Consider the following 25,688-nt stretch of genomic DNA (forward strand, 5'->3'; position numbering starts at 1 on the left):
CCTAGCTCTCCTAATTTTTAATTACCAAAATTTTCAAACATAGAAAATCTGAAAAAGAATTATATAGTGAACACCCTTATTTATAGTAGATTCTACAAGTAACATACGTGTGTGTATGTGTGTGTGTGTGTAAACACACACAGCCTTGTGTATTCTAGGCAAGCTCTCTACCACTGAGCCCATGCCTCTAGCCTTACAGTTAACATTTTTTAAAGAAATTTCTTTCTGTATCTTTAGCTATCCATTCATTTTTTTTTTAAAGAGAGAGAGAGAGAGAGAGAATTTTAATATTTATTTTTTTTAGTTTTTGGCAGACACAACATCTTTGTTTGTATGTGGTGCTGAGGGTTGAACCTGGGCCGCACGCATGCCAGGCGAGGGCGCTACCGCTTGAGCCACATCCCCAGCCCCTCCGTTCATTTTTATTAATAAAATTCATCAGATTTTATTAATTTGTAGCATCAGTTCAGCAATTCTACTTCAATGTCATTAACACTAGTTCAAAATTGTTTTTAAATTTAAAACTATATGGGCTGCAGTTGTGACTCAGTAGTAGAGTACTTGCCTAGCACATGTGAGGCACTGGGTTCGATCCTTAGCGCCACACAAAAAAATAAACAAAGTTATTGTGTCCCATCTACAACTAAAAAAAAAAAACTGTATTTGAACTATAGTGAAATGTATGCATCTCGGGCTGGGGATGTGGCTCAAGCGGTAGCGCACTCGCCTGGCATGCGTGCGGCCCGGGTTCGATCCTCAGCACCACATACAAACAAAGATGTTGTGTCCGCCGAAAACTAAAAGATAAATATTAAAAAAAAAAAAAAAGAAATGTATGCATCTTAAGTGTACCATTTAATGAATTCTCACATATGCACATAATTTGTTAAATTCAAGCCCTATTTAGATATAATCTCAGTGGGCTTGGGTGGCTCAGGTGTAGAGCACTTGCCTAGCATGTGTGAGGCACTTGGTTGAATTCTCAGCAACACATAAAAATAAAATAAATGAAGGTGCATCAACAACTAAAAATGTGTGTGTGTGTGTGTGTGTGTGTATATATATATATCTGGGCCTTGTGGCACATGCCTGTAATCCCCGTGGCTCTGGAGGCTGAGACAGGAAGATTAGGAGTTCAAAACCAGCCTCAGCAAAAGCGAGGTGCTAAGTAACTCAGTGAGACCCTGTCTCAAAATAAAATTTAAAATCGGGCTGGGGATATGACTCGGTAGTTGAGTGCCCCTGAGTTCAATCCCCAGTACAGAAAAAAAAGAAAAAGATATAAAACCTCATACATTTTCCTGTCAATCCCTGTTCCTACCCCAAGAGCCAACCACTTCAAACATTTTTTTTTCCACATAGATTAGTTTTATTTGTTTTAGAATTTCAGACAAATGGAACCATATAGGATGTACTGTTACTTTTTAAGAGGTTACATATGTTTTTTGAGATTTGTCCATGTTGTTGAATGTATCAGTTCTTTATTGCTGAATAATATTCTAGTCATTTCTTTGGGACACCTAGGCTGTTCCCAGGATTTCGTCTACTTAACCACTCCATAGAATACACCATAATCAGTATATAGAACTTTCCATTACCCCACAAAACTCTCTCATCTTGTCCCTGTAAAGGTAAAGATAATTAGAAAGGCACCCCCTACCCTGGTTTGTAACATCTGGCAAACTTTTGGCCTTTTTTGCTCTCTTTTCTGTGGGTTTTGTTTGCTGTGCTGGGGGCACTGCTGCTTTCTTACAAGAATTTTTGTAAGTGATATCAGCACATAACCTTTTTACAGTTGGCTTTTTTTTTTATTATTATTATTCAACATAATAACTGAGATTCACCTAAGTTGTTGCCTAGCTTGTTTTATTTACTGTCGTATTTGTTTATTTTGTATTCATTTATATGGCTGTGTCACTTCTTATTCATCCATTTAAGAACATTTGATTATTTCTAGATTTTAAAATTAAATGAGGGCTGGGGATGTGGCTCAAATGGTAGCACACTTGCCTAGCATGTGTGAAGCACTAGGTTCGATTCTCAGCACCACATAAAAATAAAATATATTGTGTCCACCTAAAAAAAAAACAAAACTAAAAAATTAAAAAAAATAAATGAGCTGCTGTTAAATATTCAAGTAAAGGTTTTTATGTGAATGTAGATGGGTCATATGGTAAATGTATCTGTGAATGGTTTACTTCATGTATATTTTGTTCATCTAACTTCTAGAATCTGCATTTATGTCTTATATCTAATTTGGGAAATTTATGGCTTGTTATTTCTTTAATTTTTTTCCTACCCTCTCTCCTTTTTTGTGACTCCAGCTTTGTGTATGTTTTACCTTTTAAAGTTATCTCATATGTGATTTATTCAGTCTTTTTTAGCTTCCCTCTCTTTGTAATTCAGATTGTATAATTTTTGTATCATTTTTTTTCTTTATCTTTTTCTTCATCATTTTTAACCTTCAGTTAAGTCCCTCTGATGAGGATTTGTTGTTGTTGTTATTTTATGGTGCTAGGAATCAAGCCCAGGACCTCATGCATGATGCATGATAGGCAGGTTCTTTACTGCAAAGCTGTAACCCCAGCTCTTACCCAGTGAATTTTTTTTTTTTTTAATTCAGTTGTATTTTGTGTACATGTGTGGTATTGGGTATTGAACCAAGGGCCTCATGCATGTATTTTGTTAGTCCTAAACTTTCCAGTGGTTTCTCTTCTACATTTTCTTGTGTTTTTGTTTGTTTGTTTGTTTTGTTTTAGATTTTCAATACATTTATTATAAGCATTAAAAAATCCTTGATCCATAGTTATTATAGGTGCTTGAAAAAATCTTTATTAAATATAACATCTGTGTTATTTTGATGTCAGTCTCTAATGATTATTTTCTGTTGATTTTGTTTCAGGTTTTTCTGTTTATATGCCTAGTAATTTTTGTTTTCACACTAAACTTTGTGAATAACACATTGTAAATATTCTGAATTCTCTTATGTTCTGAAGTTCCCACCCCACTGCACCCCTACAGCCTCCCAAATTGCAGGGATTATAGGCAGGCACAACCACACCCAACTCACCATTGAATTGCTGTAGTCTTTTATTTTTATAGTGTAGATGTTGTAGGTGTGGATTTGTTTTTCCTCCACATTTAGATTCTTTCTCTGTCAAAGGGAATGGGAAATTTAATTTGAACATGTTTTATAGTTTTTCTCTTTACTTGCAGGTATTGATCAATATGACAGAGACAGTATTATAAATGACTTTAAGAATGGGACCTGCAAACTTCTTGTGGCCACCTCTGTTGCTGCCCGAGGTCTAGATGTGAAACATTTGATTCTTGTAGTAAATTACAGCTGCCCCAATCATTATGAGGATTATGTGCACAGAGCAGGACGGACTGGAAGAGCAGGCAATAAAGTAAAAAGAATTTTTAAATACTTGATTTCCTTTATGTTACAATATAGGTGCTTCTTTAGTGTTTTAAGGAGTAGCTAATAGGAGTTATAGGGACAATTTGAAAAACCCTTGATTATCAGAGTTATGTGGAATGGATGATGTTAATCATTTACACACACACACACACACACCTAAGTCTTATTGAAAGGATGTGCTATCTAGATATTGTTTAACAGTTGTGTCTCCTTTTAGATTTTTCGCCCTTGTCTAACAATTTGTATATACACATATACATGTAAGTATATAGGCTGGGGTGTTTCATGGCCTTTTTTTTTTTTTTTTTTAACATGAGATCATAAAATAGACCTACCCACATACACATCACACATAGATATATATGTTCACAACCCCCCTCCCCTTTTTTTTTAAACTGGGCTAGGGATCAAATCCAATGCCTTCTGCATGTCAGGCACGTGCTCTGCCATGGAGCTACATCTCCATCCAGCCTTTTAAATTTTATTTTAATAGTATTTGGAGACAGCGTCTTGCTAAGTTGCTGAGGCTAGCTTCAAACATGCTGTCTTTCTGCCTCAGCCTTTCTAGTTGCTGGGCTTACCAGAGTATGCTGCTGTGCCTATCCTCTTTTATTAGTCTTAAAGAAATATACAGAATGCTATATCCTAGGAAGTTAATATGTGTTAAAGTGATATAGCAGGTAGTAAAAAGAAGATGATATTAAGCATAAAAGAGAAAAATTAATGAAATTAATACGGTAATGCAATTGTGTATTTGTGTCAAGTTTCATTTTTTTTTTTTAATTACAAAGAAATTAGATATTTTCTTGTTTTATGTATCTTTTTTGAGGTGGGGAGTGTTGAACCTGGGACCTTGCACATTTTACGCAAGTATTCTACCACTGAACCACATGCCAGGCTGCTTATTTTATTTTTAAATGTTGAAATTACATGTTTTCCTTTGAACTATTTAAGAATTTAATAGGACTCTTTTGTGGCCATTAAAGTTCTTTAGTGTTGGTGTCAGTCTCAAGAGGATTTATTAGGTGGATCATATTTAATTTACTTTTGATCTAAGTAGGATTTGTCTTATTAATATCTAATAATTTTACTTCATCATTTTTTAGGGATATGCCTATACTTTTATCACAGAAGATCAAGCTCGCTATGCTGGTGACATAATTAAAGCTCTTGAATTGTCAGGGACTGCAGTGCCTCCTGATCTAGAGAAACTTTGGAGTGATTTCAAAGATCAACAGAAAGCTGTGAGTTTTTTAACTTGTGTTTCTCTTATGCAAATCATAATGTGAATACTTGATACTTGGACATCTTGATGGACTGTTTTGATTTATTTCTTTAAAGAGGAAAAAGTAAAAACAGTTCTCTTTCTTTGCTTGAATTTAATGTTTTATAAAGTTCTGTAGAGTTCTTCATTTTTCTTACAGACTAGGTGAAGCATTTCTGTTAAATTTGCAGGTACCATTTTTGGAAAATATTTAAAATCTCTAATTTTTAAAATTTTTCTTTGAAAGGAAGGAAAAATAATTAAAAAGAGTAGTGGGTTCTCTGGTAAGGGATTCAAATTTGATGAAACCGAACAAGCTTTGGCTAACGAGAGGAAGAAATTACAAAAAGCGGCTCTTGGTCTGCAAGATTCAGATGATGAGGATGCTGCAGTTGATGTAAGTATATTCTAAGTTTCACTAACATCAATTGAAGTAATTATCCCTTCTGTGCTAAAGGGCTGACCATAGGCTTGTTGAGGGAACCAGTCCCTAGAAACCTTGGCATGTACCCTCCCAATATTATTTTCTCTTTGTGTATTTTTATTTACTTATTTTTCCCTTCTCAACAACAGTTTGTAGAAATATTTTCATTTTAGAAGTTTACTTATATTATTCTTGATGAATTCATAACATTATATGGATATTTCAGAATTGAATGAATTAAACACCTGTTTTTGAATGTATGGATTATTTTCATGTATTCACTATTTGGAATAGAGCTATTATAAACTATATTTCATTGTTCATTCTTGTACATTTAACTTTTGCACACCCACTAAATTACCTCTTGAGGATTAGTTAATACTAATTGCTAAGCTGTTAACTTAGTCTTAAACATTGTCAGATGGTCCTCCAGCAAGGGAGTATCAGTTTGTACTCATTGTATTGGTATGAAAGAATGCCTGACTCCCGTACATTTAAAAATATTGTATTACTATTGTTTTTTGTTGTTGTTACTGCTGCTGTGTTGATATCGGGTCTTTTTCCTTGGGCTCATGTGATCCTTCTTCCTTGCCTCCTCAATAGCTGGGACTACAGGTCCATGCTACTGCACCCAGCTATCAATGTTTTTTATTCTTTTTAAATTGAGTAATTATCAAATAGCTTTATTAATAGTAATACTCAGAATTTATTGAGTGCTACTAAGTAGCACATGCTGTGCCAAGTGCTTTACCAGGGATGTTTCATTACTTCCTCACAGTTGGCATATAAGGTACATACTCAAAATATTTGCCATTTTATAATCGAGTAGACTGAGGCTTAGAAAAAAATAATAACCTTTTCAGGTTTACACAGCTAGTATTATTCTTATTAAAGCCTATATTCTTAGCAGGTTAAGGTTTTCAGAGTGTGGTTTTACAGCATTAGAAAAGAATTGTTACCATTATAATTTTGGAAAATCTGTCTAGTATATACAAATAATGCACTTCCAAGGATATGAAAAATTCTTTTTTTTTTTTTTTTTTTCCTTTTTCCTTTTTGAGTACCAGGGATTGAACTTGGGGCACTTGACCACTGAGCCTCATCCCTAGCCCTATTTTGTATTTTATTAAGGGTCTCACTGAGTTGCTTAGCCTCGATAAATTGCTGAGGCTGGCTCTGAACTCTCGATCCTCCTGCCTCTGCCTCTGCCTCTGCCTCTGCCTCCCTCGCTGCTGGGATTACAGGCATGCGCCACCACACCCAACCTGAAAAATTCTTAAGGAAGACCATTTAACTTTGGTTAAGCTAGAACATTTCCAGTACATTGATCATACCACAGTTTGTTTGTTTTTAAATTAGATTAAACCTTATCTTGCTTATGGGAATTAGGAATTCAATTTCATCTTTGCATTGAGGAAATGGAGGCTCTGTAAAAGTATTTGGGTAATCCCAGTGGCTTGGAAGGCTGAGGCAGGAGAATCGAAGGTTCTAAGGAAGCTCTAGCAAAAGGGAGGCACTAAGCAACTCAGTGAAATCCTGTCTCTAAATAAAATATAAAATAGAGCTGGGGTTGTGGCTCAGTGGCCAGGTGCCCCTGAGCTCAAACCTCAGCACCAAAAAAAGAAGGTATTTTATCCAGATCTACCCAGGGAAGTAAGCCTAACCAGGACCAGAGCCCAGCTCTCCCATTATCCCAAGGTCATTTCTTTTTAGTTTACCTACTATCTCAAAATTCAAAAAAATCCATTTTTAATTACCTATTATTGTGTAAGAAACCAATACAAAACTTAGCGGGTTAAAATAATAAGCAGTTATTATCTCATAGTTCCTGACAGGCAGGAATGGGTGTCTAGCCAACTACTTCTGGCTTGGACTTTCATGGGTTGCAGCCAGGTGGTTGGCCCAGTCCCCTGATGGTTTGACTGAGGCTTCTATGATGGCTCACTCACTTTGATATTTACAGGGTGCCTTTGTTCTCTTCTCTGTCTGCGTGTCCTCAGGCAGCTGGCTTCCTCCATAGAGAATGATCCAAGAAAGAGAAGAGGAAGCTTTAGTGCCTTTTATGACTAGTGTTTGAAGCTACACACTGTCACTTCCATTTTCTTCTATTAGAAGTCACTGAGTTCATCTCACACTCAAGGGGAGGCTTTACTTCTTAAATAATTTGTAGCTGTATTTTCAGACCATCTCTTATTACTTTTTTATATTACTTTTAACAGTTTTAAACATCTTGTGATTAAATATTTGATTGTTTCTTTGGTCATTATAGTAATATAGAACTTAAGAGAAAAAAAGTGAGTAAAGCCCAAAATAAAATCATTCCTATTGATAAAGGACCATCCACATTCTCCATTCCTGATTTAACATATTTGTTTAGATTTTTATATCATACATGCTGTTTAATTTAAAACAGCTTCTAAGCCAAATGTTAGGTTTAAAACTGGTTGATAATTAAAATTTTTGCATAGATAATGAAAAGCTGTTGACTATTTCAGTAAAAGGGCTTTCTAAATTAACCTTATATATCTTTAACCTCAGAGAAACTTTTCTCTGCATTTGAGATTGAGAAGATAAAGCCTTATTAATCTAACGTGGATTTATGAGGGAATTTGTGTTTCTAATCAGTGCCATCAGTCATTGTTGGGCAAAAGGCAGGCTTTTAAAAGAAGTGCAGTAGCCAAGCATTATGGCTGGTGCCTGTAGTCCCAGCAATTCAGGACTCCTAGGCATGTGGATCACTTGAGCCCATGAGTTGTAGCCCAGGCTGGACAACGACCCTGTCTCAAAGAGAAAAGAAAGTGCACTACATGAGGGCTCATGTGAGTTCTGGAGCGCTGAGGCCTTCAGCACTGCTCTTAACCTTTATGGGGAAAACAGTCTTTATTTCTTTTCTTCATTGATTCAGAAGAATAAAGCAGTAAGCCCTTTTTTCTGATTGTGTTATCCAGTTTTTAAAGCAAATCCAATTGCATTTTAGGTGTTAGGACTGGACACCTTGCTCTGAGAATTATTGACTATATTTTTACTTGTCTTCTGGATATGAGTTATAGCACTTCTTCTAGCCTCTTTGCATTATAATTTGTCCTTAAGGTCTAAACCCTGGAATAACTCAGCTGCATCATAAGGACTATTTTGTATTGGCAGCACATGTTTCCTCATTAACTAGACTAAATGTTTTCTGGACTGCTTAGAAGTCTGATTAAATGGTTCATGCAGCATTCTCTCTCTCTCTCTCTTTTTGGGGGTGGGGGAGAGGGTGGTGCTAGGGATTGAACCCTGGACCTTGTGCATGTGAGGCAAGCACTTTACCAACTGAGCTATATCCCCAGCCCTTGTATCTCTTCTTGCTTGCTTGCTTACTTACTGTATGTCTCTCTTTCACGATAGACAACAGATTATTGAAATGAAATGTATCCCTTTAATAAATAGCTGCACAAGGCCATGGGTTCAATCCCCCAGCAACACCCTCACCCCCCCCATATATATATATATATACACACACACACACACACACACACACAAATGTCTGATTTTATCTTTTTGGTGGAACACTTTCTCGCTCATTTTGTAGAAATTAAATTGGCATTTCTAATCTAGTTTTTACTAATCCTTCCTGTATTTCCTTGGTCTAGATTGATGAACAAATTGAAAGCATGTTTAATTCAAAGAAGAGAGTAAAGGATATGGCTGCTCCTGGAACATCTAGTGTTCCTGCTCCGACTGCAGGAAATGCTGAGAAATTAGAAATTGCTAAGAGATTGGCTCTTAGAATCAATGCTCAGAAGAATTTGGGCATCGAGTCTCAGGTATTAAGTAATTTGTTCCAAGTCTCAGTACTTTTGATTTAGATGCTTTTCAGGAATTATGCTGAGCATAAGTGAACAAGTTTTCTTAGAAATTGAGTTTGTGAGACTACAGGGTTCTTTGATAATTGCATTTGGATGATGTTGCTAGTCTGATTAACTGAGCGACTTCATGCCTCTTCTGGAGTACCTGTTGGCCATAGATCGTTTTTGTAGAGCAGATGAGCATGTTCTAAAAAATCCAAAATTCAGGATTGAGAATGTTCAATGGTAAACACTTACTTAGCATTGCTCAAAGCCCTGAGTTAAATCACTAGCACTTTAAGAACAAAATGCTCTAAGATCTGAAACTTTTTGATCACCAACCTAATGTCCAAAAAGGTTTGGATTTTGTAGCATTTGGGATATCAAATTTTCCTATTAACTATGTCTACCTTAAAGTCTGTGGATATGCTGAAATCCAGATAAAACTCTGAAATCTAAAATACTTCTTGTCCCAAGCATTTCATATAAGGGATATTCAGCCTGTACTAGATTTTGATTGGTCTTCCCCAAATCCAAGGCAGTTCTGTCTTTCTTTTTTTTTTTTTAAGAGGGAGAGAGAGAATTTTTAATATTTATTTTTTAGTTTTCGGTGGACACAACATCTTTGTTTTGTATGTGGTGCTGAGGATCGAACCCGGGCCGCACACATGCCAGGCGAGCGCGCTACCACTTGAGCCACATCCCCAGCCCAGTTTGTCTTTCTTAATCTGTTATTGACTGAATCTTTTTTGGGCTGACAAATATTCCCTGAATAAGTAAGCATTGGGTTATGACTCAAACTAACATGTATTTAAATTGTGGAGAAATGTGTTCTTAAAATAGTTAATGTGGCATCTTTTTCTTGGAAACATTTAAGTTTTAATTAGAGTAATTTTTCATAGCATTCCCAAAGAATGGCTTATTAATTTCAACAGTATTTTGAAGATATTGTGTAAGTCATTTATTGTAATTTATTGAATGTTTTTTGGGTCAGTGGGAACGGAGAAACTCAGTGATGTTTTTAGAAATACTGCATTGTATCTGCTCTCAAGAGTTAATGATCCACAGAATGTCTGAGATGGTAATAGAGAATTGACTATTTCTTCGTTTTCTCATCAATGATAAGGGAAATACATTAAACTATTAGTTATATATAGTGCTAAATTAAGCATATGAATGGGACAGTAATTAGAAAGTGTTTTTTTTTTTTTTTGGTTGGGGGGGATAGTGCTGGGATCAAACCCAGGGCCTTACACATGGTAGGCAAGCATTCGACCACTTAGCTATAATCCCAGCCCTCAAAAGATGATATTTTTCTTTATTTAAACAGAATTAATGACTTTTCAGAGAATAATTTGTGGTGAGTTCTCTGGTTTTGTCTGTCCTCATTTGAGATTTGACTGTAGATCTTCTTTAACTACAGGATGTGATGCAACAAGCCACCAATGCAATCCTCAGAGGTGGCACCATTCTGGCTCCCACTGTGTCTGCAAAAACCATTGCAGAGCAACTTGCTGAAAAGATCAATGCCAAGCTCAATTATGTGCCTTTAGAAAAACAAGAAGAGGAGAGACAGGATGGTGGACAGAATGAGTCTTTTAAGAGATATGAGGAAGAATTGGAGATCAATGACTTCCCACAGGCAAGTAATAGGTCTAAATATTTTTTTAAATTTTCTTTTAAGTTATTGATGGGCCTTTTATTTATTTATATGCGGTGTTCAGAATCAAACTCAGTGCCTCAGCATGCTAGGTTCCACCACTGAACCACAACCCCAGCCCTAAACATTTTTTTATATCGTGAAGTAGAAACTCTTTGCTTCTTTAAGAACAGAAATCCTTCCTTAAGAATGCATGAACAACTGGGCCTGGTGACTCATAGCTATAACTCCAGTGGTTTGGGAGGCTGAGTGAAGAGGACAGTTATTCAAAGGCAGCCTTAGCAACTCAGTCTTAAAGTTAAAAAAATTAAATAAAAAGGGCTGGGAATGTAGTTCATTGTCAAGGGTCCCTGGGTTCAATCCTCAATATTGCAAAATAAATTAAACATGTGAACATTTTAATAGCTACTTTATTTTTTACCTAGAAGGGGAAGATAGCAATTGAAATTCATTTTTTACAAATCTGTTCTAGATACGTTAGGATCCAAAGGAACTTATAATATGTACATGTATTATAATCCTAATATTGATGATAATATATTAGCCAATGTAATATGTGTCAGCATCCTGATTTATAAAATCCTTGTTATGAAGTGATTTTTTTCCTTCCACCCTTCTTTTAGACGGCTAGGTGGAAAGTTACCTCAAAGGAAGCTCTACAGAGAATTAGTGAATATTCTGAAGCTGCAATTACAATAAGAGGAACATACTTCCCTCCTGGCAAAGAACCCAAGGAAGGAGAGCGGAAAATTTACTTGGCCATCGAAAGTATGTACTATTGGTTCTGTTTCAGGCTTGAGTTGGATCAAGGTTGACATAGATGTAATACACACAGAGAATGTGAGGTCAGTTCTAGGAAGGACTGAAAAGAAGGAATACCTGAAAGAAAAAAATAGTTTCGTATATTATTTGAGGTTTTTTTTTTTTTTTTTACAAGTTTATAAATATACAAAGAATGATCTGTGTGTGGCTCACATTTGAAAATCATGCAAAAAAGAAGTATGCATTTTAAGGACTGACCCATTTATTCTTCATAGAGGTATAATATTCCAGCCAAAGTTTAGGTTAGAAAATAAATCAACTCTGTTAGTCCACTTAATGTTTAAGCCAGTATTGCCTCTGAAGTTATACACAATTGAGTTCATTCATACCTTTAATAAAATGACAAATAGACAATTAATACCACACCCTAAAGGATATAAATAATACTTTATCTAAGAGCAATTAAGGTTGGTTTACAACCTTAGCATAGCATTCCTGAATGAATTCATTCCATTGGCAGTTTCCATCTTGATCCCCCCCCAGTGGGGGGGAGCTATTCAGTTGCATCCTGATCTATTTTATTTAATCTGAACATCTTTGTAACAGACTTTAAAAATTTTTTTGTGGGGGATTTTTTTTTTTTTTCTTTTTCATGTGCAAGAGAAGCAGAAAGAACTGGATTGTTAGATAAGTGGACCACTTGTGCTGGCTTCATGTCCATTGCATCACAGCATTGTTTTCAGTACAGAGCCCAGATTGCCAATTTGTTCTAAATGTCCCCCATTTAGAACTGGTTTTAAAATTTATCAATAGCCTTATGCTATTTAAGGCTTAAAGCTGAAATAATGTCTACTTTAGGTTTTAATCACTATTGCAACTTTTAAAATTAAGGTAAAATTCAAATTACATAGAACTTATCATTTTGACTGTTTTAAAATGTGCAATCTAGCCAGATATGGTGGCACATGGGTACAATCCCAGCTACTCTGTAGGCTAAGGCAGTCTGGGCAACTTTATCAAAATAAAAAATAAAAAGAGCTAGGGATATATCTCTGGTGGAGCACTTGCCTAGCATGTGTGAGCCCCTTGGTACAGTCCCCGTGTCACAATGAATGAATGAATTAATTAATTAAATGAAAGAAACAATTCATTGGTTATTTAGTGCATTCATAAAACTTAACAAGATGCAATGAAAGCAATACTCAGAAATTTATTGCTATAAGTGCCTAAATTACAAAAGATCTTAGTTACTACCTTCTTTTGTGCTAGATAACCATTTTCTTGTGTGCTTTGTATGATGCTATGGCTCAAACCCAGGGCTTATGCATTAGGTGTCTACCGCTGAAGTACATCCTCAGGCTGGCCTCAAACTCCTGGGCTCAAGCAATTATTCTTCCATAGCATTCTGAATATTTGTGTCCATATTGTTTCTCTCTCTCAATATACGTGAATATTTGTTGTTATTTAGTTATTTTTGTAGTGATAACCCTGGTTTACAGTTAACATCTTAATATATATCACAGTGTAATTGGATTAATACCAATTTAGTTTTTGTTGCTTTTTGTTTTGGATGCTGGGAATTGAACTCGGGGCCTTGTGTATGATAAGCACACCCAGTATCTCTGATTTTAGTTTTCATAGCAACAAAAACTTTGCTCCTATAGTTCTGTCCCGTTGCTTTTTTGTTGCTATTGTCACGAAGTACATCTTTATATATCCATTATAGTCCCTTCAAAATAAGATTTATAAGATTTATAATTATTATTTTATATAGTTGTCTTTTAAATCATACAGAAAATTATGAGAAGCTACAAACTAAAAAGAATACTAACTTATATTTACCTGTGTAGAAATTACCTTTACCAGTATTCTTTATTTCTTCATGTAGATTCAAATTACTGTCTAATGTCTTTTCACTTCAGTCTAGAGGTTTCTTCTAGGACAGGTCTACCAGTAATGAACTCTCCTGTTTAGTTTAACTGAGAATGTCTCAATTTCACCTGTAAAAATAGTTTTTTCTGTTCAGTTTTGATAATTGGTTGGTTTGTTTTTGAGAGGGGGTATGCTCTGTTGCCCAGGCTGGCCTTGAACTCCCCAGTCCTCTTGCTTTATTCTCCTGGATAGCTGGGAATGCAGGTTTGTAACATTATGTTTAGCTACACCTTCATTTTGGAAGTATAGTATTCTGGATATAGAGTTTTTTCTTTTAGTACTTTGTACATCATTCTCAGTCTTCTGACTTTCGTGATTTTTGACAGTTGTCTATCTTATTGAGGATCCCTTGTAGTGATGAGTTGCTTTTCCAGGATTCTTTCTTGTGTGTGTGTGTGTGTGTTTAAAATCTTTAAATATTTATTTATTTATTTTTAGTTTTTGGTGGACACAACATCTTTGTTTGTATGTGGTGCTGAGGATCAAACCTGGGCCGCACGCATGCCAGGCGAGCGCGCTACTGCTTGAGCCACATCTCCAGCCCCTCTTGTGTGTGTTTTGTTTTGATTTGTTTTTGTGGTACTGGAAATTGAACCCAGAGGTTCTCTATCACTGAGCTACCTTCCCAGCCCTTTTATTTTGTGACAGGATCTTGCTAAATTGCTCAGGCTGGTCTTGAATTTGCCATTCTTCTGCCTTAGCTTCCCAAGTAGCTGGGTTCACAGGCACGTGCTGCTGTTCTGGGCTTCTCATTATGTTTTGACACTTTGATTTTTTTGAGCATGTTCTACTTGGATTTGGGGTGGGGAGGGAAGTATTGAACCCAGGGTAACTTAACCCCTAGTTTCTTCCCCACCCTTTTTAAATTTTAAATTTTGAGGCAGGATCCCACTAAGTTGCCCAAGCTGGCGTGGAACTTGCAGTCCAGCTTTAGTCTCCTGAGTAGCTGGGATCAAAGCCATGTACCACCACACCTGGCTCTATGTTTTTTTTTTTGTTTGTTTTAAAGATTTTTGAGAGGGCTGGGGAAGTAGCTCAGTGGTAGAAAACTTACCTAGCATGTATGAGGCCCTGGATTTAATCCTCAGTATTGAGGGTGGGGGGATAAAAGCTGGTTATGATGGCTCATACCTGTAATCCCGTTGATTCAGGAGGCTGAGGCAGAGGATTACAAGTTCAAGGCCAGCCAATTTAAGGAAACTCTGTCTCAAAATATAGAGTTGGCAATGTAGCAGAGTGGTGAAGCACTTCTAGGTTTAAAAAAAAAAATGTTTAGATGTATAGATTTCATCAAAATTTTGTCATTTCTTTATATGTTCTTTCTGCTTCTTTTCCACTTCTCTGAAATTAGTTATGCCTGTGTTGGTACATTTGGTGGTGTCCCATGGTCTCTTAGGTTCTGGTCATTTTTTTTTCATTCCTTTTAATTCTGTCTTCTAGACTCAATCTTGACCTATCCTCAAATTTTGTGATTCTTCTATTGGCTTAAATCTGCTGATGAGCAGTTTTTAGTCCATTTGTTGTACTTTTCAACCCCAGAATTTTTTTTGTGTGGGGGGTTCCATTTCTTCTCTTTCTCTCTCTTGGGTCCTGGGAATTGAATCCAGAGCCTTGTGCATGTTAAGTGTACATTATTATCACTGAGCTATACTCCCAACCCTATTCTTTCTTTCTTTTAAAATTAGCCTGATATTTTTCAGTTCTGTCTATTTGCCGGCAAATGCCATAATTTCATTCTTTATGGCTGAGTAACATTCCATTGTGTAAATATACCATACCACATTTTCTTTATCCATTCATCTGTTGTAGGGTACCTAGGACTATTGTGAATTGAGTGGCTGTAAACATTGAAGTGGCTGTGTCACTATAGTGCGCTGATTTTAAGTCCTTTGGGTGTATACTGAGGAGTGGGTAACTACTCATGTGGTGGTTCCATTCCAGGTTTTCTGAGGAATCTCCATACTGCTTTCCAGAGTAGTTGTACCAATTTGCAGTCCCACCCGCAATGTATGAGTGAACGTTTTTCCCCACATCCTCACCAACATTTATTGTTACTTGTTATAGTTTTAATTTGCATTTCTCTAATTGCTAGAAAAGTTGAACATTTTTTTCATATATTTGTATTTCTTCTTCTGTGAAGTGCCTGTTCAGCTCCTTTGCCCATTTATTGGGTTACTTTTTTGTTGTTGTTGTTGTTGTTGTTTTGTTTGTTTGTTTGTTTGATGTTAGGTTTTTTTGAGTTCTTTGCATATCCTGGAGATTAATGCTCTATCTGAGTTACAGATGGCAAGGTTTTTTCCTATTCTGAAGTTCTCTCTTTGTGTTCTTTATTGTTTCCTTTGCTGTGAAGAAGCTTTGTAAATTTGATAACATCCCATGTATTGACTCTTGATTTTACTTCTTGTGCTTTAAGAGTCTTGTTGAGGAAATTGATTCCTAAGCCAACATTTTCTTCTGCTGGGCACAGGGTCTCTAGTCTAATGCCTAGTTCCTTGATCCACTTTGAGTTGAGTTTTGTGCAGGGTGAGAGATAGGGGTTAACTTTCATTCTACAACATATAGATTTCCATTTTTCCCAGAACCATTTGTTAAAGAGGCTATCTTTTTTCCAATGTATGTTTGTAGTGCCTTTGTCTGTTGTGAGATACTATGGGTTTGTCTCTGTGTCTTCTATTCTGTTCCATTGGTCTTCATATCTGTTTTGGTGCCAATACCATGCTGTTTTTGTTACTGTAGCTCTGTAGTATAATTTAAGGTTTGGTATTGTGATGCCTCCTGCTTCACTTTTCTCACTAAGGAGTGCTTTTGCTATTCTGGGCCTCTTATTTTTCCAAATGAATTTCATGACTGCCTTTTCTATTTCTGTGAAGAACATCACTGGAATTTTAATAGGAATTCTTTTATATTTTTACGTGGCCATTTTGACAATCTTAATTCTGCCTTTCCAAGAACATGGGATATCTTTCCATCTTCTAAGGTCTTCTTCAGTAGTTCTCATTGTAGAAGGCTTTTACAAACTCTTTTGTTAGATTGATTCCCAAGTATTTTATTTTTTTCTAGGCAATTTTGAATGGGATAGTTTTCCTGATTTTTCTTTCAGCTGATTTAACATTTTTATGTAGGAGTACAGTTGAGTTATGGGTGTTAATTTTATAACCTGCTACTTTGCTGAATTCGTTTATGAGTTCTAATAGCTTGCTGGTGGAGTTTTGGGGGGCTTATATAGAATTGTGTTGTTGGCAAATAGGGATAGTTTGAGCTCTTCTTTTCCTATTTGTATCCCTTGAATTTCCTTCTTTTGTCTAATTGCCATGCCAGCCCTATTATTTCCTAGCTCTTCATTATGATATTTGCTGTTTTGATAGATAGTATTTTCCTAGTTTTCTTTATTTTATTTTTTTTAATGGTGTTTTATTTTTGTTCTTTAGTTGTCGATGGACCTTTATTTTTATTTATTTTTTTGTGGTGCTGAGAATCGAACCTAGTGCCTCACACATGCTAGGCAAGCACTCTACGGATGAGCCCCAGCCCCAGCTGTGTTCTTTGTCGAAGGTTTCTTTTAGCTTTTTGAGCTGATAAAAGTTTAAAGTTTTTATTATTAATTTCTTTTTCTTTTTTCCCTCCTGTGAATTGATCATACTTTTTTTGTTTGCATGCTGAGCTACAACTCCAGCCCTCCCAGCCCTATTTTAAGGTTTTATTTTAAGTCAGGGTCTCACTAAATTGCCTAGGCTGGCCTCAATTCTGAGATCCTCATGCCTCAGCCTCCGAAGTAGCTGGTATTACAGATGTGCTCCACCATGAAGTCAGATTTTTTTTTAAAATATTTATTTTTTAGTTGTAGTTGGACACAACACCTTTATTTCACTTATTTATTTTTATGTGGTGCTGAGGCTCTAACCCAGGGTCTCGCACATGCGAGGCGAGCACTCTACCACTGAGCCACAACCCCAGCCCAAGTCAAATTTTAAAATGGCATCATTTCATGTATTCTTAAAGAATTTCTGTCTGCCAGGGGCTCATTATTTTTCCAAATCATGTGACATTCTTCCTCAGTGAGTAGTAAAATGGGGGTTACTGGCATCTAGATGTTCAAGCAGAGAAAATAAAACTTACATCTCTCCGTGCTTGGAACTGGACAGGTTTGGGCTACTGTGTTCATTAGGCCATATAGGATGGAGAGACAAGGATATGCAGAGGAATCTGATAGTGCAACTTCTGGTACACATGGAACCAGACCTTTATTCTCTGCTTGAATATCATGGTAATCATTAAGCAAAACCCATATTTTTAAATGTCTGCTTTAATAAAGAGGTAAGTCAGAAAAGTGATTATTTGCTTTGAAAAAGGATCTTTTTGTGTGTGTGATTTATTAAAAATAGTTATCCTTGTGTAATATAGTTTTATTTATATTATCATGGTTCAACTTACATATAACTTTATGAAAACACATCTCCTGTGCTATCAGTGGCCATAAAGTTAAATACCTACTACTGTATTCAGCCCACAGGTTCTGCTTGCTTTTCTTTCCACCTAGTTTGATCCTGGTCACTTCTCTTCACTGTCAGCCACACTCAGTAAATAACATCTAATTTTTATGATTATCTAGGCAGTTTTTTTCCCCAATAAAAAAGTAACCTCATCGAAAACAGATCTTAAAGAGTATTCTAGAGACATAATGATGCTGAATAAAAGCTGGGGATCGGTAATTAAATTGTTCTAAAGCTTTTAGAATTTTTAGAGATAATTAGATTTTTTTAAAGGATCATGTAGTTTTTGAAACTCCAGGCAAACTCAGCTAACAGGATGAAAGCAGGTGTTGCTAGTGTGGAAGGAGCCTAGTGTCATCTGTTTTTAGTTCTGTAATTGGAGGGACCCCACTGCCTGGCTCCTTGAAGGCTCTGTGTGGCTCAACAGCTCCAGGCCTCCCACCAGGCAGAGGGAAAGAGAACAGGAAGGACTTACATGCCTAAGTCAGCCTGTATAATTTATATAGCCTGTTGTATGACCCTCTCTTTTTACTAGTGGAGAATCCCTTAAAAGCAACCAGAGTTGTTTTAGGACCAATGAAAGGAAATGCCTCTTTCTCGTTGCTGCCTATAAACATGTGCAACCTATTACCGAGAGAAGTTACATAAGTCAAAAATTTAAATGTCCTCATTGTCAAGGTCTAGCTAAAGTAGGAAAGTTATGCTTCCAGTTGGATCTAGGTGAGCATGTGATTTCCTTCCTTCCTTCTTCTTTTTTTCCTTCTCTGTCTCTCTCTCTTTCTTCTTAAAATATTTTTAGTTGTAGATGGACACAATATTTTTATTTATTTATTTTTATGTGGTGCTGAAGATCGAACCCAGTACCCCATACATACTAGGCAAGCGCTCTACCACTGAGCCACACCCCAATCCCTGATTTTTTTCTTGTTAAAATAACACAAGAATACCAACAATGAGCTTCCCAGCAACTCATGCCAAGCAACTTATTTTTCTTCCAAATTTTGTTTTGGGTGTAATTTTTTTTTTTAAGGTGTTGAGGGACCTTTATTTCGTTCAGTTATTTATATGTAGTGCTGAGAATTGAACACAGTACCTCACACATGTTAGGCAAGCGCTCTACCACTGAGCCACAACTCCAGCCCCTTGGTTGTAATTTTCGGTCTGACTTAGGTCTTGCTTTTACCCTGCTCTCACCTTTATCCACTTTTCCTTTCTAACACTCCACCTTTCTTATATCTTTAAAAATGTGTGTAGGGGCTAGGGTTGTGGCTCAGTTGTAGAGCACGTGTGAGACACTGGGTTCTATCCTCAGCACCATATAAAACTAAAGAAAAATAAAGGTATTGTGTCCATGTAAAACTAAAAAAAAAAAAATTAATTTAAAAAAATGTTGTGCTTAGTGGTGGTGGAAGGACTTAAATATATTGCTATAACTTTACAGCCATCCCATTGGCCCTTTGCTCTTTGTTAAACTGTTGCCACATCTTTCTCAGAAATGAAAGCAAATACAAAAAGAAAAAATGGAGGGAGACCTCATGGACCAGCAATGAATGCTTTTTTTCAGCACCAGAGGGACACATCTTCAGGGGGAAAATGGCAGTGGGTTTTATAGGTCCTTAGCAGAGCCAGGTCATGGGAGGAATTAGTTGCTTTTGGTGAGCAGGACCAGGCCATGGGAGGAGGTTTGTTGGTAGGGTTAATTTAGGGCCAGGCAGGAAGGCAGGTAGGGAAACAGTAAGGGAAGTTCTCTTCCTGGGGCCCATTGTCCATATCCTTCAAGAAAGTTAGTCCCTTCTAGTAAGGGGGGGGGGCGGGGATTTATCTCATGTCTTATGAACTCTTTCCTTCAGAGAGAAAGAAGTAGCTCTCTGCATTGCAATGCAACTTGTCTGTTTATTCTTTGACATTTCAGACTCTCTTCTATTTTGGTCCAGCTCTTTTCCTGTTGTGAATGTTCACTGTGCCTTTTACCTATACTTAGCTACTCCCTGAGTATGGTTCCCTGGCTTCAGATCCCACCCCACTTACCTTTGATGGCTTTCTAGACCTCATTTATATTTCCAGCCGTGTGTCGCATAACTTCAATTACAGCAGTTTCAAAATTAAATTTCATCTACTCGCTTTGCTAAAAACACCTGCTCTTCCTCCTGGATTCAGTATCTTCCTTCCTTATAGCTTCTTACTTGCTAGTCAATTTCTAGTATCTAAACTTGTTCACTATTCACATCCACTCAGAAAAAACATCTTGTCCATTCTCCCTCAGAAATGTACTTTCATGGTGGTGTGAATATAGTATTGTGAGAACACTGAGAGAAAGCACTTTACTTGGAGAAGTCTGGGAAAACTTCTTAGAAGTGAAATTTAAAGTTTTTCCAGGAGCCAAGAGCAGTGGCACACACCTGTAATCCCAGCTACTTAGGAGGCTGAGGCAGGAGGATCACAAGTTCAAGGCCAGCCTGGGCAACTTAGTGAAACCCTATCTCAAAATATAATTTAAAAAGGGCTGGTTGGGGCTGGGGTTGTGGCTCAGCAGTAGAGCACTTACCTAGCACGTTCGAGGCACTGGGTTTGATCCTCAGCACCACATAAAAACAAACAAATAAAATAAAGGTGGGCTGGGGATGTGGCTCAAGTGGTAGCGCACTTGCCTGGCATGTGCGGGGCGCTGGGTTCGATCCTCAGCACCACATAAAAATAAAATAAAGATGTTGTGTCCACCGAAAACTAAAAAATAAATATTAAAAAAAATCCCCCCCCTCTCAAATTTCACTCAAAATAAATAAATAAATAAAGGTATGTGTCCAACTACAACTTTATAAAAAGAGGGGAGCGGGGGAGCTGGTGATGTAGCTCAGTGGCAGAATACCACTTGGTTCCAACCCCAGCACCACAAAAAATGAGTGTGTGTGGGGGGGTTGTTCTGATAAATTGCTTCCTAATCATTCTGTTGTAATGGCTTTACAAGTTTGTTTTTCTAGTAGTCTGCAAGATTGTAAAGGGCATGAATGGGTTCTTTGTATAATGAATCTCTTATAATATATCATACATGGTGGGTGCTAAACATTTCTGGAATTAGTAACTGGATGAGTGTCTCCAGCCCTCTCATGCAGTAAGCTACCTTACAGTATTCTCTAATGCTCTTTTTTCCGACGATTCTACACTTCTCTTACTCTTCAATAATGAAGCCTGCTTTTCTTAATTCTGTACCTTAACACATGTGGTTCCTTTTGCAAAATACTTTTATCATTCCCACAACCTGGATAGTCCTCTTTTATTCTTTGAGACTTTGTTCATCTGGGCATACCTGTAATCCCAGCGGTTTAAGAGGTTGAGGCCGGAGGGTAACAAGTTCAAAGTCAGTCTCAGCAACTTAGTGAGTCACTTAGCAACTCTGCAAGACCCTGTCTCTAAATAAAATCTAAAAAAGGGCTGGGGATATGGCTTAGTAATTAAACGCCCCTGGATTTAATCCTTAGTACCAAAAAATAATATACAGATGAATATTTTCCTCACACATTTGCAGACTCACAGGACACAAAAAGGTCCTGTAAATATTTATTAAATGGGAGTTGTATTTCCTCTTAGCTGTATTCTCTTCTGGATATATTCCTAATCAGCTTTTCTTTGCTGTTTTTAATCAGTATACCAGAACTATTAATACTGCATGTATTGAGAACTCCCTTGGTCACATCTGAGAGTCTAAAAGTAATCAGAATAATAAGCAGTCATTATGTAACATGGGTGATATTCTACCAGCATTGAACAGTTACCTTGGCAGGCATTACAGTGTTCCTAAAAGTCACCTACTATATTTCCCTCTGAACCTCCATGACTTGTATAAATATCCAGTGTAGTTCTAGTAATATAAATTATATATTTTCTATTCAATCATTAGGTGCTAATGAACTGGCTGTGCAGAAAGCAAAGGCAGAAATCACCAGGCTCATAAAGGAAGAACTAATCCGACTGGTGAGTAAAAACTCTTCTCAGGGACTTGTTTTATTTTAATAAATTTTTTATAATAAATTCTTGAGGCCCTGGGCTCAGTACCCAGTACCAAAAGTGTATATATGTTATTAAACTATAATACAAATACAATCAAGTACATAAATCATAATAGTTCAATGAATTTTTACAAAGTAGGCACTTTTATATAATTACTTACCAAATTAAGAAATAAAGAACATTATCAGCATATAGAAGCCTTGCCCATGACCCTTCTATCCCCCTCAAATGTTATATTATAACTTTTAAATTAAATTGTAGATTTATTTTGTATGTGTTTGAATTTAAGATTAAGTGGATTCATATGCTAAGTACTCCTTTTGTATTATTATACAAAATACATTATTTTGAGCATATCGATTCATGTTATTATAGTAGTAGACTTTGGGGTTATTTCAGTTTGGGGCTTTTATGAATAACACTTCTATAAATACTCCTACTTCCATGTCTCTTTGGTATACATTAATATGCTTTTTTCTTGCATATATACTGTGGGGCAGAATTGCTGTTTATAAGATATGCAGATTTTAGTTTTTTAGTAGTATAACTCCACAGGAGTTATACCAGTTTACTTTTCTTCCTGCAATGAATGAAAATTCCAGTTATTCTCCATCTTTGCCAACATGTGGTTTTATCAGTGTTTTTCAACTTGGGCAACAATTTGATTTTGGAAGACAGCCCTTTACTAACTACCTTTCCAAAAGAAACAGATACATCCTTGTATCTTCAGTGCCAGTTAAAGCTTTTAAATTTTTTCTACAACATATATTTTGGGATAAGTTTTTTTGTTTTTTTGTTTTTTTTTTTGTACCAAGGATTGAACCCAGGGGTGCTCAACCACTAAGCCACATTTCCAACCCTTTTTATTTAGGGATAAGAGACTCGCTAAGTTGCTGAAGTTGATTTTGAACTTGGATCCTCCTACTCTCAGCTGCTGAGAGTATAGACATGGGCCACTTTACTCAGCAGATAAGGGAACTTTTAAAGGAAATCTTAGCCTTTCTCTTGAGGAGCCTGGTGTGGTAGTGCACACCTATAATCCCAGCAGTTCAGGAGGCCAACACAGTGAATTCCAAGCAAGCCTCAGCAATTTAGCAACCTAGTGAGACCCTGTCTCAAAATAAATAAAAAGGGCCAGGGATGTATCTTAAGTTAAGAGCCCTATGGTACCCCAAAAAACAAAACAACAACAAAAAAAAAAAAAAAAAACAGTGGTTTGAGAGCTTTTCTAAAATTCTACTTACAGAATGTTCTTTTAGGGGATCAAGGGCGTTCGACTATTTTCACCAACAAGTGATAAAAACAGAACCATATATTTGCAGGTGCCATCACCATAAGTTGATTTAAAACATACTTGTCAGCCAGACACAGTAGTATACATGTACCCCTGTAATCCCAGCTACTGGGGAGACTGAGGCAGGAAGATTGCAAGTTTGATTTCAGCCTGGAAAACATAGTGAGACCCTTCCTTAAAGTAAAATTTTAAAATGCAGGGAGAGGGATATATCTTGGTGGTGAAGTGCTTGCCTAGCATGTTTAAGCCTTCAGTTCAATTCCCAGTACTGCAAATAATAATCATATATGTATATAAATAGTTGTCAAGGAGTACTTGCATGAATGAAGAAAAATGATCAGTTTATTGAACAGTTTCTTCTACCTCAGTGCAATAATATTAACATTTTATTTTAAATATCTAATAGAGTTTTATGAGTTGATAAAGGAAATTATCTTTTTCTTTTTCTGACCATATATCTTTTATTTTCTATTGCAGCAAAATTCATACCAACCAACAAATAAAGGAAGATACAAAGTCTTATAAACATTTAGAAAACGCTTTTTACCTGTGCTGGTCTGTGATATATGTGGCAATTGTCTGAAGTTTACAATGTATTGTAAATTAAGATTTTTAAAATTCTGTCTTGCTGATTTTTTAAATATAAGAAACCAGTATTTGCTAAAGAAATCTTCTGTCAGTAAGTACCCCACAATTATTCAAACTACATTTAAGCAGGTCTGTTTTCAGAGTATGGTGTCTTTAAATGTAAAACTTAGATATCAATATTTTAAATATCTGGATAATATTCCAGAGGTTTGAAAAAATGGAAATATTGGGACTTTTTGTTGAAGGTATTAAAGCATACAAGTCACTAAGGGGCCACTCACCCTCTTTCAATGAAATTGTGATTATCTCCTGAGAAAAGGTAAAATCCTTTGTCAGCCCCTGCCCCCTTGAGTTTAAATCTTACTTGACTCACTGGAACAAATGAACTGGATTTAAAAATGTTAAAATAGAGATTTTACACAATTGGTTCAGAGTTTTTTATCATTATAAATTGGCAACAGTTGGACTACTTGTAGTTTTTGTAAATTAAAGATTTGTAGTACAAGAATTTTTTGCATTTCTTTTCAGTGCAAAGAGTTTTAGTATTTACTCCTTTTAGGAAACCTCTGGCTCTATGCCTAGGTACTAAATCTTTTTCATCTTCAAAAGAAAGTGATTGTAGTCTATAAATATTCAATATGATTCATTTACCCACTGAAATTGTTTGTTTAGACATCTGTACATATGATATGTACAAATGCCCTACTACTTTTAATCTGATTTTCCTTCAGGATAATTGAGTAGGTGTTGAATTTTTTTTTTTTTTTCTTTAGAAATGTTAAAATATACCAGTACCAACTTTTAGATAGAATTTTGCATTTCTTGGTGAAATTTAGTGCATAAGGAATCAAAAATTATAATTTTGAGCCCTCAAGATTGAATTCCTAAATATTTTAATTTAAATGACTATAATTGGGTCATCTACTATTCTTTTCAAGATTCCTGGTATATTAGAATTTCATATTGTAGCTTCTTGAAAACAATTTTTTCAGGAAGTATATAGGTACATTTCTTAAATTATGAGACAGAAAAGTTCTTTATTCTTGATTTACAGTTTTGAAAAAAAATCAAAGCCTACTATAGTTAAAACATTTTAATATTACCTTCAGTGGCTTAAATGACAGGGAGTTGCAATCATTACTCCTTCAATATAAAATTATCTGTACTAAGAAGTAAGATATAATTGGGAAATATTCTGGGGACCCTCACACATCTACTTATTCTATTGAAGAAGAAAACAGACAAAACCCATGTAACAACAGAACCAAATAAACCATTTACTCTAAAATTCCAGGCATCATGGGCTCCTTTTTTCCCCCCCTTGATAGTTTATTTATTTACTTATCTTCATCACCAGTGGTAGTTTATTTTGTCTGATAAAATGTGTCACAGTCCCACATTGGTGACAATTGGTGCTCCCTCCAACCTACTGGATCACTTTTAGATTCAGAGATTTACATTATTTTAGCATTTCCTTTATGTTTGTATGTCTAGTTGTAATGTGCCACTGATAGTATCTTGCTCTAAAATGAAACACTTCTGTTAGTACATTTTTTTAGTGTCAAGCTGACTGATTTTTAAAATTTGAATGATGTACAGACTTTATTTGTTTTTTAATGCAACCTCAATATTTGCTCATGTTTTCTTAAATCCTTATAAAAATAAAGTCAATTCAATCTACATTTTTCCAATATTATCTTTTCTTCCAGTGCTTTCTCTTCTACTGTTTCTCTAACTTTATTTATATTTGTAGACAAGCAAGAGAACTATTATACTCAGTGTATCTTTATAAAAAATTTCTAACAGTTTACTATTCAAAATACTTAACAGTTCTAATTCTAAAAATTTCTTCCTGGGCTGGAGTTGTGGCTCAGTGGTAGAGCGCTTGCCTAGCATGTGTGAGGCACTGGGTTCATTTCTCAGCACCACATGTAAACAAATAAATGGAATAAAGTTCCATCAACAACTAGACAAAAAAGAAGCTCTTGTTAAAAATTCTTTGTGGGCTGGGGATGTGG

General features: G+C 36.0%; 1 protein-coding gene across 5 annotated transcripts in view; it reads left to right on the top strand.

Annotated features, from left to right (window-relative positions):
• Ddx46 (DEAD-box helicase 46) overlaps nucleotides 1-25,350 on the top strand; it is a 63,153-nt gene extending 37,803 nt beyond the window's left edge. For 3 of the 5 annotated variants that reach the window (XM_048792280.1, XM_048792278.1, XM_015488568.2), the window contains 8 exons: nucleotides 3,217-3,410; nucleotides 4,531-4,668; nucleotides 4,936-5,085; nucleotides 8,745-8,921; nucleotides 10,363-10,581; nucleotides 11,223-11,367; nucleotides 21,679-21,752; nucleotides 23,560-25,350. In XM_048792280.1, coding sequence (XP_048648237.1) covers nucleotides 3,217-3,410; nucleotides 4,531-4,668; nucleotides 4,936-5,085; nucleotides 8,745-8,921; nucleotides 10,363-10,581; nucleotides 11,223-11,367; nucleotides 21,679-21,752; nucleotides 23,560-23,607 — 1,145 coding nt within the window. In that variant the 3' untranslated portion in view covers nucleotides 23,608-25,350. The remainder of the gene's footprint in view (nucleotides 1-3,216; nucleotides 3,411-4,530; nucleotides 4,669-4,935; nucleotides 5,086-8,744; nucleotides 8,922-10,362; nucleotides 10,582-11,222; nucleotides 11,368-21,678; nucleotides 21,753-23,559) is intronic. The other 2 variants (XM_048792279.1, XM_015488569.2) reach the window with 1 other exon arrangement.
• Nucleotides 25,351-25,688: the final 338 nt, after the last annotated feature.

This window comes from Marmota marmota, unplaced genomic scaffold (assembly GCF_001458135.2).
Source record: "Marmota marmota marmota unplaced genomic scaffold, marMar, whole genome shotgun sequence".
NCBI lineage: Eukaryota > Metazoa > Chordata > Mammalia > Rodentia > Sciuridae > Marmota > Marmota marmota.